At 46.0% G+C, this 13519-nt stretch overlaps 1 protein-coding gene across 1 annotated transcript; it reads left to right on the top strand.

Annotated features, from left to right (window-relative positions):
- Nucleotides 1–66: 66 nt before the first annotated feature.
- NGA_0404400 (atp-citrate synthase) lies at nt 67–929 on the top strand (the record flags this gene model as incomplete). Its single annotated transcript, XM_005854648.1, has 2 exons — nt 67–858; nt 909–929. 2 exons carry the CDS (start codon nt 67–69, stop codon nt 927–929), a joined length of 813 nt encoding a protein of 270 aa, XP_005854710.1.
- Nucleotides 930–13519: the final 12590 nt, after the last annotated feature.

Genomic DNA, 13519 nt, shown 5'->3' with positions numbered 1-13519 from the left:
CAAGATTTCCTCGCCACCTTTTTGGAAGGAACCCTCAAGCTTTTCCGCGCGCTCAACTTCGCCTACATGGAGGTCAAGCCCTTGGTGGTGACTGGGGATGGGCACGTGGTTCCTCTGGACTTGGCAGCGAAGATCGACGAGACAGCCTCCTTCCTGTGTGGGCCCCAGTGGGGACACGTGGACTTCCCCGCCCCATTCGGGCGTCGCGAGTTCCCGGAAGAAGCCTACATCCGCGAGCTCGACTCCAAGACCGGGGCCTCGTTGAAACTGACCGTCCTCAACCCTTCGGGGCGGGTGTGGACGATGGTGGCGGGCGGTGGGGCCTCCGTGGTGTACGCGGACTCCATCGCCGACCTGGGCCAGGGACACGAACTTGCGAACTACGGCGAGTACTCGGGCGCCCCCAACGAGCAGCAGACCTTCGACTACGCCCGTACGATTTTGAGCCTGATGACGCGGATGCAGGACCCGCGCGGCAAGGTCTTGATTATCGGCGGCGGGATCGCCAACTTCACGGACGTGGCGGCTACCTTCAAGGGCATTATTACCGCCTTGCGGGCCTTTCAGGAGGAGCTGCGCGAGCACAATATCACCATTTGGGTGCGTCGTGCAGGCCCTAACAACCAAGAAGGGTTGCGTATCATGCGAGAACTGGGACAGGAAATCCGTGTGCCCATCAAAGTGTACGGTCCCGAGACGCACGTGACCGCCATCGTCCCCCTGGCTCTGGGCCTCGAGGACCCGAAAAACTACCCGGAGTTTGACGAGACCAGCGGTATCTCCACCGTCCCCAAGCCGGCCCAGTCCCTCCCGAACGACCCAGCAGACTTGCCCCCCCCCGATGCAGTAGAGCCCGAGGTGACTATACCCTCCAAGCACAGGTATTTGACTGGGTGCATCTTTGTGAGTGTGTCTACATTTTCGAATAATCTGGGAGCGGGCGGGAATATTGCGAATCTAGGTGGCACAGTGGTCGTCAGTGGCTGTTTATTTTTTTTCCTAGGGGCCTTCACTTGTACAACAGGGCTTGGTTTCCGTCATTTTTTGGCACGCGGAACAACCATAATTACTGGGAGCATCTTTTCATCTGCCGTTGGATTTGCCGCATACTTTGGGGGGGGCGGTGATATTTTCACGGGAAGTGGGGTGGCCATTTTGACCGGATTGATCTTCTCAGGACAAGCAATCATGGGAATCGCGGCAGGATTTGGCTTTCACGCTGCACTGGGGTCGGGAATAAGTATTCGAACTGGGTTCATCTTAAGCACTATGTCGGCGCTTGCATTCTTGACAGGGTGTGGAATGAGTAACTTCGTCGGGGCAGGCGTAACGGTCTTTTCGGATATGTCTCATGCACGATCTACGGCTCTTTATAGCTTTTATGGTTGTGGGCGCCGATTGTTTTTGGGAGCGGGTACTGCAACACTTGTAAATGTTGTAGGATTTTTCAATACAGGAATTGGATCTCTTTCCTATGTGGGAGGGGACATGGTTGTTTTGGCAGGCTATGTCGTGCGCGTGAATCAACTGTATTCCAGCACAACAGCTATTAGCTTTGCTGTTGGCCAAGGTGCCGACCTCTTCCTTGGCCTTGGGGGGGCAACCTTGGTTTTGCATATGTATATTTCACCGCCTCCTCTTGTCTACTATATAAATCCTGGTTTGGTGACACTTTATGTCGCTGGGAACAACGTGTTTGAATCTACAGCGTTTGGGAACTCTACAACTCTCTATGGGACCTTGACGGTAAACAAACATGGACAGACTGATTGGGGGAAAAACATCTTTGTAGCGCGCTCGATTTCATGGCAATTTACGGATGTAGGACCTTTTCCAGGTGATTTTGGAGACGACAGACGGTTAGGAGTAAGAAATATGAGTGATGGTGGCCCATCACCGGAAACAAAAAAGTTGAAAGACGCGGACAGAAAGTCGAGAAGTCTTTTAACGCCATACCATGACACCCTTCAAAGATTAGGTTTAACACAGAGCTTCGATCTCAAGCCGGTGTTGACAGAATTATTAAACAATTATCTGCCTGCCGAAGGCGTGCACAGCGCGTTAAACAGAGATAGAATGAATGTATCACAGCATATCATGAGGCATGGAATGGAGAGAGTAAACTTGCAAAAGGCTCTGCAAGACAATGCAATTGAGACAGGCAAATCCAGGCAATCGTTCCTGGACGTGGGAATCGACCACGTAAATATACGAAGGGCGAAGGAGGACCACTTGAATGGCAGTTTACTCTACCCTTTTGCCAAGCTTGCCGGTCTTGAATTGGAACATACCAAGACTGATAAAATATTTCTGGCTTCCCCGTTGGATGTTTGTCAAATCTGCGACGTCAAGCCGGGCAATACTTTTGATAGCGTGGATGGACCAGGGGCAATTCTCGGCTGCAATGTAGAGAAGACATGTGCAGAACCTAACCTTTTCGCTCTGGCAAATACAAGGACCAATGTGACAGAAGAAAATGGGGGAGAACACTTGGCCGCAAAACAAATAAAGTCGCGTATGTGGATTACAAATAGGGCAGAGAACCCAGCCAACACTACAATTCAGCAGCTCGAACTTCGCACCACCTTCACCCCACCTTTTACACATTCTTCATCTCCAAGAAACTCTCATCTTCAAGCCAGCATTAAAAAAGAAGAAGTGCATGCCGTCTTAAAGACTATAATAAGTGCATTAGGCCTGTCCGAGCGGTATCATTTGCGTGTGGAAGTCTCTTCAGAGGATGAGAAGAAATTTCATCCATTTTTCCTATCGAAGGATTCAAGGCATGTTGGTGAAGAAAAGTTTGATTACGGAAGTATTGGACCTGAGGAAATGGCACGTCAAGAAACTTGTCAGCGGGAGAGAGTATTCAAAGCATATTTGGTGAGCGATTGGAAGAACATCACTGATGAAATTTCTCGAAAGTTGAAGACGTCGACTGCCACTAGAAGCCTGACGTCTGCTCTGCAAGCAGAGGTCAACAAGACGGCTGTTATGCTTGCTGGGGCTGCTTTGAACTCGACTGATAACAACAATTTGATCATCCCACCGCAAATTTGTGAACTTCTCGTTCATCGCACGACGAGCGTGTACGTCCCTTCTACGACACTGGCAGGATTAGGAAGCACTGCGGCGGCTGTACTTGAAACATCTCCAATTATACGACGTACCACGGCAAGCTCAGAACTTAAGAAGGAGCTATCCGCCAAAGTAGCTGACAGGGAGCTGGATGAAAATGAAATAGAGGAGCATGATGATCAAATTCAAGCCTTACTTTTACGGGATGCCTCCGCATCGCTTGTCCTTCCAGTACCTGAGAAAACTGAACCGGTGGCCCTTTTGCGTCAGCTGCCTCCACGAGTAGATGCCGTCTTAATGGGGAAAATGTACTCTCTTGTCCTCTCGAATTTTCCAAGGTGGATGAGAAAAACCATGTTGACAGTTCGTGCAGTGCCTGAGGAAGGAGAAGAAATCTTGATCGCTTCATTCCCGTCCACACCACACCCTTTGACGCGCCAGCAAGTGTGGACATGGACGCTTGAAGAAGATGTCTGGGACGGGGTTTTTGCGGAGGGGAAAGAGTACTACCTTGAGGTGACTTCGTCGGACGGTGTCGCCTTTGACATGACCAACAAATTTCTAATCCAATGATGTAGAAGACGGCATCTTTGGATAGAAAATGTAAACATATCTCTACGAGACTTGCAGCTATACTGCGTGTCTACAGTAATGAACTGATATGACGAGACAACAAAAGCCGAGAGGACTCATTTTGACAATATAAAGGTGGCCACAAGCTGGTTACTAAAGCCCTGTGTTGACGGTATGTTAGATATGATTCGTACAAATATAGGTCTAGTGTATTTTGTAGGGCTCAAACACATCATCGCTGAGCAGCACGTACAAGAATAATTGCGAAAAAATAGTTGCAACCTAAACATCAATAAGGTACTTTATTCATAAATCCTCTTCTTGTGACCATACTATTCAGGCCCTATTTAATTAACAAGTCTGTCAAGTGACTGAAGTCATTTATAGTCGCTGATTGGGAGATTATAATTCACGAACTTACTTGAATTAAGGAACTCATTGTATGTAGTCATGTGAGTCGAGTTTATCTTCTAGTCCCTGCTACCCTCATTACTTTCCATGTTGCAGTTTCTGAGAAACAAATTGTCTCATTTTTCTTCATTAGACCGAAGGCCGCTACCAGATTCGGAATGAGATTTCAAGGATACAAAAATACGGAAAAATCCCGCAATATGGTCTTGAATACGCTCAGGTATTATACTCGGAAAAAAAGAACTGGAAATTTTATTAGCACATTAGAGGCCCCAATTTTGCGTCCACATATAGTCTGAAGGATGACTTGGATAGGCATATCAAATTCTCGATAAAAGTGTCCCATGTGGCTTTGTATTTCTGAATATTTGTGGTCCAAATCGGCACGAAAATATTTTCAATGTTAGATATATTTCTTAATATTACAAGCCTTCATGATTATAGAATATATACGGGCCTTGAGATATTTTCGAGTATAAGTATGGTATCGCTTCCATCCGAGTACTATGTGCAGAATTTTTCTTCCATGAAATTAGACACGCTTTATTTCTTTTATCCCACTTAGTTGTAACAACAGGCTATAATTTATGTATAGGTTGGAGTCATGTTGACTATCTTATAAGTGTAGCTAGTAGCACTTGCAGGTAGGAGTCTCACTTAACACAAGGTTTTGCATGTTTTTCTCATGCATCCTTTTTCCCGGTCGACACATAGTTCTTAGTAGTGTTTGATTTCTAAATTTCTACACTTGACTTCGATCCTTGTTTTCTTTGCTAGATTCTGCCTTTGCTGCCACAAATGCGACACACCGATTATTGCCTGATATATGCTTCGGTGGCACCGACACACAATTTGTGCGTGCGAAAATTTTGAAAGATGCTAAAAACAGTACGCAACAGCCGTCGAATTCACATGGTTTATGCAGTCTTCTATATTATAAACCCTCTTGATTGAGAGCTTCGTAAGATTCATCGCTCGTTCTACTCCACCTCGTCTGCAGCTGTAGAGTATGACCTCGAAGGTGGCTGCATTGCTCCTGCTGCTTTTGCGTTTGAATTGTGGTCGGCATCGGTGCGTGCTTCTGAATTTATAACTTTTTTTCATTATTGTCAGCCTCGCGCTGTCGTATCTAATATCAACTTTTCCTCGTAAGCTACAGATCCCTGTTTTAGCATTCGGACTACGCAGGAATATTTCATGATTGAAATTTCGAAAGGGCTAACTATTAAAACGATGCAATCGCAATGCACATAAAAATATTATGTTACATATTACTATGATTGCGAAAATGTTTCCCAGTTTTCGCCATCGTTTTGAATATGCGAACACATTTCTGCCTTCGGCGCCGTCTCTGTCTCCAAACAAGCATCCGATCGCCCCACACTTGGTCTTGTTCTGGAAGATTGAGGTGGTCAGATCAAAGACGACGATTTCTGCTTCCACTTCCACTTTTCCGCTATCCTCAAACCATTGTGTCATTACCATGCCTTCAAATGCATTGTTTATGGGACTCCAATAATAGTAAAAGTTCCCCACCTGACTTACATCACGCGGTTGAAACGAAATTACGCTCGTAATCAATATGAACGCACAAAATAACATACTTGCCGTCTGTAGATTCGGGAACAGCAACGCCATGACTTGACTGGAGGAAGTGGCAAACATAAGATAGAGGTATAAAAATGCCCAGAACCATATAATCCTCTCAGGAGCGGGAGAGAGGCCGCTGGGGAAGTAGAAAAAGAGGACATATAAAATTGATTGGATGAATGTATTAAACATTTCCACCACCAACCAAGACAAAGAATGAGCACCCACGCTGTAGAAACCTGCAGTTTGTTCCCGAACAAATGCGTGATATTCTGCACTACGAGTTGAAAGGCTGCAATGCTACTGATAACGGCCATTAAGGTCGACCCGATGTAGACAGAGCCAAGGAAGCCCATTAGGTCAAGTGTTGTATTTCTAAATCCTCCGTTGTTAATCTTGCTCAATGTAACAGCCAGGGCCACCGAGCCTCCAGTGCGGATCCATCGGTTAGAAAGGCTTCGCCAGGAGGAGAGCCAGGCACGACGAATGCAAACAAGAAACTGCTTGAGGAAGGAATGATGACGGAATGGTGCAGATGATATCGAGGAAGAGAGTGAAGGCTCGGTTCCCACGTTGGATGATTTTAGACACGTGCAGATCCAGCTCAAGCTACTTGACTTTACTTTACGGCCATCGAACGTAGGACATTCATCCCGAGCAAATGGCAAATAGAATGTACGGCATATCTCCAGAATTGCCCGCTTTAATCTATCGTGCTCACCACTCGCAGTATAAAATCTTGTGTAATCAGAACCAAAATTTTCCAGATCTCCTTTGTATGTATCGTCCACCAGCCTTTGCAATCCAATGGCTTCCGATGTGCCGGTAGGTACATTGTTCAGCAACCACGAATCTGGAGCACTTCCTCCTGGTAGCCGAGAGATGATAGGTAGACTTCTTAAGTATCCGAACAGTCCTTCCTTTTCTGTTGTCGAGCCGAAGTATGCGATGTTTCCTCCTTTATCTAGAAGAATTACGGAATCAAATCGCCTCAAAATCTCTTCATTTGGTTGTAAAATAGAAGCGATGATCGTGACGCCACCTTGCCATTCATGTCTTCGCTTTTCTCCGCACCCAATCTTCTGCCCCTCATTTCGGCCTTCAGCAAGTCCTCGAAGCATCTGGATAACGTCTAAGGAATAGTTGACGTCATGAGATGTGGATGGCTCATCAAGAAAGAGGATAGATGGGAAAGCTACTGCCTCGGTGGCGACGGAGACGCGCTTCTTTTCCTTTGGGACAATTTACATAAAAAGTTTAGGGAGAAGGAAGGGAACGAGGTGAGAAAATACAAATGAATAAAGAAGCTTGGCACCACAAAGATATTATCAGACGAAGAAGAGCTATTATTGAACTTACAAAGAAGTGATTACAGGAGATGTGAAGAGATACATAGGAATAAATTACCTCGAATGAGAGTCCAGCGCCAGGACGGCCGATAATGCGGTTCTTAATGTGCTGAAGATGAAAGAGGGATAAAACGGCTTCAATCACGATGGGATGCAATTCTGAAGAGAGCGAAGGGCAGGACTGGCCAAGGCGAAGGGCGGCGGAGAAGCGGAGTATCTCAAGGGGAGTCATGAAGGGGGACTGAATTGCTGAAGAGTCCCGCTCTACGTAGGCTGTCAAAACGGGACCCCGAAAAGATGTACGCGGGACACCATTGTATAGGATACTTCCAGTTACGAGCCCATCACCTTTCATTCGCCCAGCCAGCACGTTCAGAAGTGTCGTTCTAGCCGCGGACGGTCCTACAAGTGCTAGCATCCTCCTCGGACGTACATATCCACTGACACTTCTCAAGATTGTGATTCGATCATTTTTTATATAATTCTCGCATGGGAGTTCTCCTTTCTCAATACGATCCGCCAAAGCATCGCTAGCTCCAATCCTTTCTTCTCCTTCCTTGTTGTACTTTTCAAGGTCTTGATCTTGCTGTCTTTTTTCTTTCCTCCAGTAGCTAGTTGCTTTTTCTAGCGTCTTTTGCAGCTTTCTCATGCAAGAGTTGGAGGACTTTGAAGCGGGGACTGTATACGAGATATTCTCGAATGTGAGAGCAACGGGAGTAGGAGAAGGAAGCTGGTCGAGCAAAGTCATTTCGTGTCGCTTCCCTTCGCCTCTTTCGCCTCCGTATTTACGGTTTTTAGCTCTCTGAAAACGACAGAAGAGAAGAGACAATGGCCACAACGATAGGCTGATGACATGATCCCGTGATAGCATGCCTTGTTGCTTTCTTCGTACAAGAAGTGCAGTGAAATAGGATGCAACAGAAGCACGAAAGCGGAGAGGGATAGAAGACGACAAAGAATGGGCAAAAAAAAGGGAAAAATAATAAGAGAGGCCAAGGGAGAACGTGAAGGAAGGAGACAGCAACAAGACAATTGGAGAAGACAAAGTAACAGAAAGTGGGACAGTGGAAGAAAGGGATAAAGAAAGAAATAAGGGAAGAGAAAAAGAAAGAGAAAAAGTCAAAGAGATTGATATAGATAATGGGGGAGATAGACTGACTGAAAATGAGTGCGTAAGAGAGGATGTCAGGGTGAAAAAAGACAGCAGAGTGACAGCGAAAGAGTAGGACAGGTAAAAAGACAGAGAGAGGGAAGGAAAAAGGGATGCAGCAAGAGAGGACGTAAGAGATAGAGGTAAAAAAGGGAAATATGAGAAGGAAAATGGGAAAGAGGTTGGAGGGCAAACTAAAGAGGAGGATGACGAATAGGAAGGTTTGAAACGGAATCTTTCGACCTCTTCCTCTGCCCCAGGGTAGCTATCATCACTGCTCACATTGCTGATAGTCCGGTCCAAAGTCACCAAACTGCCAAAACTTTTGTTTTTACGCATACCATGCCTGTAGCTGTTATCGATGTCCTCATCAGTAAAACTCCGGGTTAGTCTCGTCAAACTGCCACAACTGCTGTTCTGGCGAATGCCGAGGCTATGAGTGGTGTAGCTGCTTGTACTGCTGGATGATCGAGTCAAGGTCGTCAAACTGTCGGAGCTGGTGCTCTTGTCGATGTCATATAAATCTCTGTAGCTGTCATTGCTGTCGACATCGCATCTACACCAGGCTAGCCTCGCCAAACTGCCACGGCTGGTATTTTGACGAATAGTCGTATCGGCTGTTGTGACAGTGATACATTTATGACCCTTGGCAATATCGCTACTGCTCATGCAGTCCCATTCATGTGGCCCCCGAGAGGGTAATGCTAGATGAGAGCCGACAAGGGTGGTGTACAACCTTTTTTCTCTGTAAACGGCGTTTTCGAAGTCCTTCTCCTTGGCACCATTCATTTCCATCTGTCGTCTTCCCTCTTCGTCCACTCCAGTCTCATCTTCATCAATCCCTTCATCATCCATATCTATTTTTTCATCCATCTCATCCTGCCGTCGAATTGAGTACTTGGCAATGCAATTTAAAAAGAGAAAGACCACGCATAGGATCAGATTTATCGTAATGCCTTTCCATCACCATGTAGGAGAGAGGAGCAGTCCTCGTTCGTGGAGAATGATTTGTCCAATAGAAGGGGGAAAAGAAAAGCTTGGGACTTCAGGCACATATCGGATCGGAGGCGAAAGAGGAATTCATTCGTTCCGATGGCTGTTACGAAAAATATAACTGAGAGCGAAACAAGCGCTCATCAATAATGTTAACAATAAAGTTGAATAACCTCACTAGAAGAGAAGGGCGCAGCATGAGGTCAGCTTACCTTGGTAGCCGTAGAATATGGGATTGGCCCAAATGATCCATCCAAAGCTACCCGTTATGACGACGCGGGGGATCATGAACCCGGAAAACATAAAACCAAAGGCCAAAACGCCTGTCATCACCATGGGACTTAAATGTGAAGGACATGTATAGGCTATACATCGGAATAAGGCCATCATCACCCAGCCAAGCGCCACAAGATTCAGAACAAAGCTCAAAAAATGCTCGCTTCTTTCCCGCACTTGTGCCTCTCCTTGTCCGCTGTTTCCAATCTCGTTGTTAAAACCGGCACAAAAGTAAACCGTTGCTCCAAAAATTAAAGCATCCGTTGCCACAACACAAAGATCAATCAGTGTCAAGACGAGAAGAGCGGGGAAGTAGTTAAAATAACGGGCTTGGCGTTGTTTTTCGAAGAGGGGGAGGGCGTTTAAATAGGACTGAATGGAAGCAGTGGGTAGAAGAACGGCGACAAAAACTGTGATGTAGAGAGCTGCGACGACAGTGGAAGGAGATGCACGAATGCCGGCTTGAAAGAAGACACAGCCGGTGGTAAGTGCGAGGAAAAAAGTTCGAAGAAGGCGGACGAGGATTAGAGGAGTATTGCGGCGGACAATTAGCACTTCCCGACGAAGTAGGGGAAAAAAGAAGCGAAGAGGCCATGTACGGATGAAATAATTTGTCTTTGGCTCGTTAGAAGACAAGGAGAGGAGGTTGAGGGAGAGGAGATGGACGAAGAAGGAGAAGGCATGGAGAGAGATGCGATGATGGCACGACCAAGGGAAGAATTATAAAAGGTTGCCGAAAACGCCTCGGTGCTGGTAGGAGGAAGATGATAAGCCGCAGAGCATTTATTTACAGGACGTGCAGGGGTTGAGGGGTGGGCAACCAGACCTCTCTCGTGTCGCCTTTGAGCTGTACTGCTTCTGCTTCGTCGGCATTGCTACGCATACCATCACAAAATTCACCGCACCAACGTTCAATGGCCGAGAAAAGCACAATTTAGTTTCGAAATATTTTGCAACAGCCGTCGATGGCCCTTGATAAATTAGTCGTCCTTCCCGAAGCACCAGTACTTGATCGAAAAAAGTCGCCACCTCGGGTACGGGCTGCTGGAGCGTAATGACGGCCGTAGTGCGAAAGTGCTTGGCCCAGGCCCGAAGGGTGATCAGAACATTTACAAGAGACTCCAAATCCAAGCCATGAGATATCTATTTAATGTTGAAGTTGAATGGAGATATTGAACGCGACGGGTAGCTCATATTACGCATTAGGCCGCTTAGACTGCACCTTTAAATTTGAAATTCGGCTCTGACATAGACTATACATTGCTGTGCTTTACTTCTATCTTTTATAGCTTGTACGTCTTACCTTGTCAAAACAACTTATGGAGTAATTACCCATGAGGGTTTCCCCCAGGCTCAAACGGCGGCGCTCCCCAGTGCTGATGCCTTGGCGGGAGATATCTCCTACAAGCGCATGCTGGCAAGAAGTCAAAGAGAGTAGGGAAAGAATCAAATCTGCTCGATGAGTGACAAAGTTCTGACGAAAGGATGGGTGTACGAAATTTCGCAGCTGAGAGGAAGAAAGGCCCGTAGCTCGCAATGAGGGGGAGGCGAAAGGAGGATGAGACAGGAGTGAAGGAGAACGTGACGAAGAGAAGAGGTAGGGGCACGTGCCAAGATACGAAGGAGGAAGGCGAGCGACGTGAAGTCCTGAAAACAGACATGCCCCTGCAAAGAGGAGAGTTTCTCGCACTGTCAGGAAAGGAGAGTGGGTGTCGATAGGTCCCAGATGATATGCGAGAGCAGGCAGATGAAAGGGAGTTGAGTAGATTGACGAGAAAGGAAAGGATGCGGTGGCGTTGGTGTAGGTGATCTGTCCTGTCATTTCCCGGTTTTGAGGAAAATAGGAGGTCGATGATGAGGAAGAATAGATAGAACGGGATGAAGGGAGCGAAGCAGAGGAAGAGCTTGAAGGAAGAATATGCCCAGAGATGACCTAATCAAATTGATGAAATTTAAGGGACCATAATAGGGTTGGGAAGAAGCAAGAGGCAACGATGTTATATGGATGTGAACACAGTCGACATGTGTATATGCTCGGCTCGGCTCTCCCTCCTATTACCATGTGTAATATAATATAGATATACATATTTCTCTATAATGCTCTTTCTTCTCTACTTTTCATCTGCCATTTTTCTATCGTACCTTCAAAAGTGACGTCTTGCCTGCCTTCGGCCCTCCTAATATCATATATATTTGGCTTGGCTCTAATATTGTCGAGATATCTTCAAGAGCCGTTGCTATACAATTATCCTTCCCGTTCCTATCGTTGCTAGTCTTCCTGCTAATTCCACTAATTTGCGGGACCATTCTTGATTTTTGCCGATTCATCTTCATTGACAAGTTTCTGGCCTGTGCCATTTTCAAGCTTCTTGACTCTAGCTTTCTTCCTGTTTTCTCTTCGTCCTCCTTTACTGCTCCTTCACACAAATTTCTGTATAGCCTCTTTCTCGTCACATCCACCATTCCTTTCATCGAATCTGTAATGGTCGCCCACAAAGGGGCTTTTTCTCTTTTTAAGGTATTATAAGTAACGGAAACATGGCTAAGTCGTACAGCCATGGATGTAGTCGGCAGTTGTGTGCTCATGCTCGCAATCAACTGTGCTTTTTTTTCCTCAATTTGATCTGACAGAAAGGATAGGGGGCTTGGGGCAATATTTAGAGGCTGAGAACAAGAAACCTGAAAAAAAGTTAGTGATATGCGAGAGAAAAGGGATGGAGAATTGTTATTTTCAAGGGACATGATCTAATGTGACCACCGACAGTTTATAAGATCGATGCCTTTCAATCATTCGTGCTAGAAAAGGTCACGTAGCCTTTTCAACATTCTGCTCCTCTGTGAGTGCTGACCTTTCCTTGCGTATCTTTTTGCCCCTCTGCTTTGACTGTGATGTTCGTCCACAGGCTGGAAGACATGCCCGCTTCTCCCTTCATTGTCGCGCTCTGATGCTTATCTGCAATGTCTTGTTCTTCCCTTCTATGCTGCCATTGTGTCACGTCCCCACGAGGTTTCACCAATTTCATGTTCGACTATGTGAAGGAGGTTGTCAGCGTACAGAACTCACTTGGCGACGCAGGTGCTCTCCAAGCCTTCGTAGTTCTTGGGGACCGAAAATATGGAGAATCTCAGCTACAATTTTCGCAGAATGACTAAGTCCGTCAAATGTTGAGAACTGTCCTGGATGTGAATGATGGTAGAGAACGCGAACGGTAAAGATTTGGCAGCCACGCTTTAGGATTTGCCCCCCCTTATTCAAGCACAGAGATGGTCTCTTTATGAATACACTTAGTGTGCGTAGGCATGATTGCTCATGCATCTTCCATCAATTATGTATCCAGGTCGTCTGCTTAAGCTACATCCGTTCAGCGGAGAAATTTGCCAGAGAAATCGAATGGTTTTACTCTCTGAAGGAAAAAAAGAGGCACAAATAATCTTACTGAACTGCAATATTTTCTTACACGTTACGCATGATTAAGTTGAGTTTCGCTGGCAGCTTGTTGGGAATCTTCAATGGAGAGCCTCCGAACATTCGCTAGTTTTCGGTTTGACGGCTCAAGTCGGCTCTATTCCAAATCCAAAAGAGCCTAATGCATATGAGATTCAGGGACATTTCCCCTGACTTGATACGATGGCTTTCAATAAAAATGAAAAACTTCCAGGAAGCACGTATACAACAAACACAAAACAGGGCGAGACATCATTTTTCAAATAGGTGACGTCATCGATCCGCATCAAAAAGCCTGACTCTTATACTTTGATCAAATACGAAGTAATTAGTATTTCGATATGTATAATAAGTCAGGTATCACTTTCAAACAACCCCTCTCGTGGCGAAATTTGTGAATTTGCAGATGTATGTAACAGTTACAACTAAAAAAGGCAGAAAGAGCAGGCCCGAAGACGGGTGAGATTCTACTTGGTTGAACATTCGCGTTTTTCGGTTCAAATCGGCAAGATTTGTATCTTTCGGTGTTACTTCACGATCGAGCAAAATCAGTTTGTTCCATTCAAGCCGCACAGCACAACATGCGTTAGAATACCACTAAATTAATTCACAAATGAAGAAAACATTCAAAAATGCGGGGCCTCATTCTCGTTG

Source organism: Nannochloropsis gaditana (genome assembly GCF_000240725.1).
Source record: "Nannochloropsis gaditana CCMP526 unplaced genomic scaffold scaffold431, whole genome shotgun sequence".
Classification (NCBI taxonomy): Eukaryota; class Eustigmatophyceae; order Eustigmatales; family Monodopsidaceae; genus Microchloropsis; species Microchloropsis gaditana.
The sequence above is the reverse complement of the archived record's forward strand: the minus strand, read 5'-3'. Positions and strand labels throughout refer to the sequence as shown.